This window comes from Pyxicephalus adspersus, chromosome 7 (genome assembly GCF_032062135.1).
Source record: "Pyxicephalus adspersus chromosome 7, UCB_Pads_2.0, whole genome shotgun sequence".
NCBI lineage: Eukaryota > Metazoa > Chordata > Amphibia > Anura > Pyxicephalidae > Pyxicephalus > Pyxicephalus adspersus.
In genome coordinates, this window is record NC_092864.1 from 13,074,942 (window position 1) to 13,080,396 (window position 5,455).

Here is a 5,455-nt window from a genome sequence, read left to right on the forward strand (position 1 = left end):
GAGAGAGAGAGAGAGAGAGAGAGAGAAAAGAAAAGAATCAGAGAGTTACTAAGATGTGGAGTGAGATGGAGAAAGAAGAGAACAGATATCTGATAGACATAAATAAATAAATAGAGAGAGGGAAAGGCAGAGAGATAGTTATAGAAATCTACAGATTTTATAGAGAGAATGATAGAATAAAGGACAGATAGAGATGAAGACATAGACGGGTACAGAAATATATATAGAGAGATAAATAAACAGGGATAGATCCATGGATAATAATAATAATATTAGATAGATAGATAGATGCAGACTTTTACATCAGATTATAGATAATCGATACATTACACCCACTGACTATCGGGCGATATTTATCGCTAATCTCACCTGTACCACTCCAGCCCCTTGTCGTAACACCTGTCGAAGAAGTGGGGTTCGGCGCCCAGCGCCCGGACATCGGGGTGCACCCTTAGGAACTCCAGCAGAGCCCGGGTTCCCCCCTTTTTTACCCCGACAATGATGGCTTGTGGAAATGTTTTAGTCCCGTAGTTGCTGTGATTGTTGCCGGGTGAGCCGACCATCGTTCTGTTCCTCTTCAGCTCCGATCGCTGAATTCCCAGCAGCCGGGTCGGCTCCGACTCCTCCGCCTGGCTTCTATGTACAGACGAGCGCTGCGCTAAGCCCCCGGCTTCCATGGGCTGGGAGTCACAACACGAGCCGCTCAGGCAGTAGAAGAAGAAAGTGAAGAGGAGGATCATAGTCAGCAGGAGAGAGACTTTGGGCTGAGCCCTCAGCGCTTCCAGGTGCCCTGCAGGAGCGATCGGAGGGGTCAGGGTGCCACATCCCATGAGTGGGGCTGGGGGCCGGGGGTGGCAGGCATGGTACAGCTGTGCCCGGTGCCAGGCTATGGGGCAACCCAGCTGGGAGTCCTCCTAGCACAGGCAGCCCGGTGCTGAGGCTGCATGATCCAGGCTGCGAGCTTCTGTAGATCCAGGGAAGCCGCAGGATGAGGAGCTGGGGGACAACACACTGACTGCTCTGCACATGGACTGCATCCTCCTCCTCCTCGTCATCATCATCCTCCTCCTTCTCCTCCTCATCATCCTCATCATCAGGGCAATGTGCTGCTCAGGGGGAGTGCATGGAGGCTGGAGGACCCACACACCCTCCTCCTACATCATTATACTACCCCACATCATCCTCCTCCTCATTATCACCATCATCCTCCTCCTCATTATCATTATACTCCCCATCCTCATTATCACCATCATATTCCTCTTCTTCATGATCACCATCCCCCTCATTATCACCATCCTCAGCCTCCTCCTTACTATCATCATCATCCTCTTCATTATCATCATCATCAACCTAATACCCATCATTATCTTCATCATCATCATCCTCAATATCATTATACTCCTCATCCTCATTATCATCATCATACTCCTCTTTATTATTTTCATCATCACCATCCCCCTCATTAACACCATCCTCAGCCTCCTCCTTACTATCATCATCATCATCCTCTTCATTATCTTTATCATCATCATCCTCATTATCATCATCATCCTTATCCTCCTCATTATCTCCATCATCATCCTTCTCCTAGCAAATCACCCTCATTATTATATTCATTATCATCACCCCCCTCATTATTACCATCCTCATCCTCCTCCTTACCATCATCATCATCATCCTCCCCATTATCTTCATCATCATCATTCTTATCTTCCTCCTTATCTTTATCATCCTTCTCCTAGCAAATCATCCTCATTATTATCTTCATCATCATTATCATCCTTTTCCCACTCCTTATTATCATATTCATCATCATTATTATCACCATCCTCCTTATCACCATCATCATCCTCCTCTTCATTATCAAAATCCTTATCATCATTATCCTCAACCCCCTCATCTTCATCCTTATAAACATCAATCTCATCAACATAATCATCATCATCCTCTTCCTCTCATCACCATTGTCATCCTCATGATTGTCCCCTTTCTATATCTCATCCTCATTATCACCATCATCATTATCATCATCATACTTCTCATCCTACATCCTTATCATCAGCATCCTTATCCTCCTCCTCATTATCATGCTCCTCCTCCGCCTCCTCATCTTCATCAGTGCAAAGTGCAGCTTGGGGTGAGTGTATAAAGGCTGGAGGACATAGCCACCCTCCTCCTACATCCTCATCATCATTTTTCTCCTACATCCTACTCCTCCTCATCACCATCATGCTCATCATCCTCCTCATCACTATCAACATCCTTATCATCATCCTCCTCCTCATTATCATACTCCTAATTTTCCTCCTGCTCACTATCACCCAGAGAGAAAATTATGTAACCAGGTGACAACCATTAAAGGGCTTGGACCCATTTTATAGGGATTTCCTTTTACTTCCTGTGGGGGATGCAGGACAGGAAATGACATGATAGGGAACAATCAATGGACAAGGTTTATCCCTTTCCTATCAAATCTAAACAAAAGCATTTTGGATTTGAATGTGTATAGGGGGTGTTAGAACACGTGTCAGGCTTTTATTGCTGCCTGTGTCCCCACTTAGTGACTTCCTCCGACACACACACATAAGATATGAACTGAGCCAATTAAAGCTCCCTCTAGTGGCCAATCTGCAACTATGTTATGTTTAATACAATAATAAAAACATATGGAACAGCAATTGCGAAAATTAATTCAGAAAGGACACTGTCTCAAAATCAATGTCAAAAACAAAAAAAATCCTATTTATTGTATGTCTCAGTGACACATTCTGCCCTCTCCTGGTAAGAAAGTCCCCCATGAATACCTGCAGAGAACTGTAATGCCTTTGGCTACAATTCATGCTCTGTGTCGTCATTTGTAGCCACCCCATTGTGTTATAGAGTGCTGGGACTACAAATGTAACACCCCGGTCCAGGATACACATTCACAATCATGGGGCATGGAGTTTTCCTATAGAAATAGAAGCTGACATTGGAGCCACTCTGCTACCCTCTAGTGTTCATCCAAAGAATTACCATCATCCTGCTTACAAGCACCAACCATGCCTAATTATGTATTGACATTTTAAAGGAGAACCCCCATATCTTGAGTGATAACAGCTTCTTGAAAGTCTCAGAAGATCCTAAAATATTGGAACCCTCCAGAGCCTCTACCTCAACTCTACAGGGTGCCTTTGGGAGGAGTTGCAACACCGTTGGCGAACCAGTCTCCTGCATCAGTAGTTTACATCACTGGTGTTTTTTTGGGGTGAACGGGCTCAAATTCCTACAAACACCTATAAAATTTTGCCACCGTAAAAGAGTGGGGGCTGAATGGTTACAAAAGGGGGGGGTTCACATTAACCACCATGGTATTGGCTATTTGGAATGGGACTTTCAACAAGGCGTGGTCAGGTGACCAAAAACTGTCATTGTCCACGGTTCTGTAAAAGCCAACCTTTAGCTTCAGTAACTTTGCCTAGGCTAAGATGATGTCATCAGTTTGCTGCAGACAGGAAGAAGCTTTTTCCTCAGTCTCTTCTCAACCCTTGTGATCAAAGTGCAACACGTAACAAGTCAAAGTGAGAGAATGCAGCAAGGGGCTGATCTGTGTCACATGATTTTGTGACCTCTAAGCTGGCAGCTCAGGAAGTAACTGGTGACTCTTAATGATGCCTGAACAAATATGGCTCCGTCCTTCCGGAGGGAAGGTCAGATCAAGCGATTGTCAGTTGAAGTGCTGTGATCTCTGTAAGATTATAAAGTAAAGTAACACTGACTTATAAAAAAAAAAAACAAATCTGACGCCTGGTTTAACAATCCTACCTGACAATATTGTCCCGCTTTTTAAACCTGCGCTTTTCATGTCCCATTTCCTGAGCGGTTGGCTTATAATGACAATCTTCTCCTAATAACCTCGCTCTGAACCGAATACCATTGTGCAATGGATAAAAGGAGATCTTCCTTCTCTTTCATATCACTCATACTCCAGGATTTGGCTTCCTGAAACTCTTACAGAAATCCCTGAAGCCGCCACAAGCGGAGACAAAAGGCGAACAAATATGATAGGGGGGGGCTCATCTAAGTTACTAATGGGTGGGAGGAATGGGTGTAATGTGTCCCAGAAATGGGTAAAAATGTTGTGTGCAATGTGCAATGATTTCATTGGGATGTAAATATATATGTTTTCACCCAACATTCACCCAGTATTTAGCCAAAATGCACTTTTTTTTCACTTATTTTGATCAGAAATTGTCATGAATAAAGCTACATACACATGAGACAAACATTTATGTTCTTCTGATGTGCTCAGTGGTCCTCTGACATCATTCATCAATCTGCCACAGTAGATTGACGAACAACCAATCATGACCTACTAGATTGTAAGCTCTTCGGGGCAGGGTCTCCTACCCAAAGGACTGAATGCCTGGTGGTGACAACTTGGCCACATGGCACCAATTTCCCATCTATATACTCCAATGACAGCTGGATCGCCTTCCTGATAGTGACAACGTTTACCCATGCCACCACAATGTGTATCAGCGGTGGAGAAAAAAAGGGAAAGTTTGAACTTCAAATCAGAAGAAGAGCCTAGGGTGACAACCCTGCTGCTCTATTGACACAGCATTATTGGTGTTGTCACCCAATGACAGAAAGTGTGTTACCAGCAGCACCAAGGCTCAGTGGTTAGCACTCTGGTCTTTGCAGCACTGGGTCCCTGGTTCAAATCTCAGCCAGGACACTATCTGCATGGAGTTTGCATAGGTTTCCTCCCACATTCCAAAAACATGCAGTGAAGTTAATTGCCTTTCCCCCCAAATTGTCCTTAGACTGTATTATAGAGATATGGCTAAGGTAGGGACTTTAGATTGTGAGCCCTTTGAGGGGCAGCTAGTGACATGACTATGAACTTTGTACAGCGCTACATAATATGTTGGAGCTATTTAAATGCTGTGTAATAAAAAAACTGGCTAAAGAAAGCGAATGCAGCCACTACAACGAAGGTCTACCCCCGGCAATATATGTTAGTGTTGGGTTTGTATTTTGGGCGGCCAGGGTGAACGAGGGGGCCGGTGATATTTCAGCAGGTAAGCGGCTCGGCCGGTGTTTTTATGCCAAACGCTATTTTCTGCATGGAGCAGAGCAAAGCGGGGAATTTATCACAGCGGTTGCAGGTCGTTAGCCGGGGAGGTGTTATACGGCTCGGGCCGGCCACGTCCTATTGCTTCAATAATAGAAAACACAAATCAAGGGAAGAAGAATGCCTGGAGGGAGCCAAATCAGGACAACGGCGGTGCACGGTACTGGTTATCCAGCATAATAACTTCTTAAAGGAAATGTCTGACCAGGGGAGAGCTAAATTACTGTTCCGGTTATCTTTTGCTTTCTGTGGAGATTTCCATGCACTTCCTGTCTTGGTGACACAACAGGAAGTCCCTGTAGTGACTACCCTAGGCTGTTGTCACCAGAACATTTG

General features: G+C 44.6%; 1 protein-coding gene across 1 annotated transcript in view; it reads right to left on the bottom strand.

Annotated features, from left to right (window-relative positions):
* LOC140335109 (heparan sulfate glucosamine 3-O-sulfotransferase 6-like) overlaps positions 1 to 1,036 on the bottom strand; it is a 40,469-nt gene extending 39,433 nt beyond the window's left edge. The window contains exon 1 of the mRNA XM_072417500.1: positions 370 to 1,036. Within this exon, the coding sequence (XP_072273601.1) occupies positions 370 to 830 (461 nt within the window). The 5' untranslated portion in view covers positions 831 to 1,036. The remainder of the gene's footprint in view (positions 1 to 369) is intronic.
* Positions 1,037 to 5,455: the final 4,419 nt, after the last annotated feature.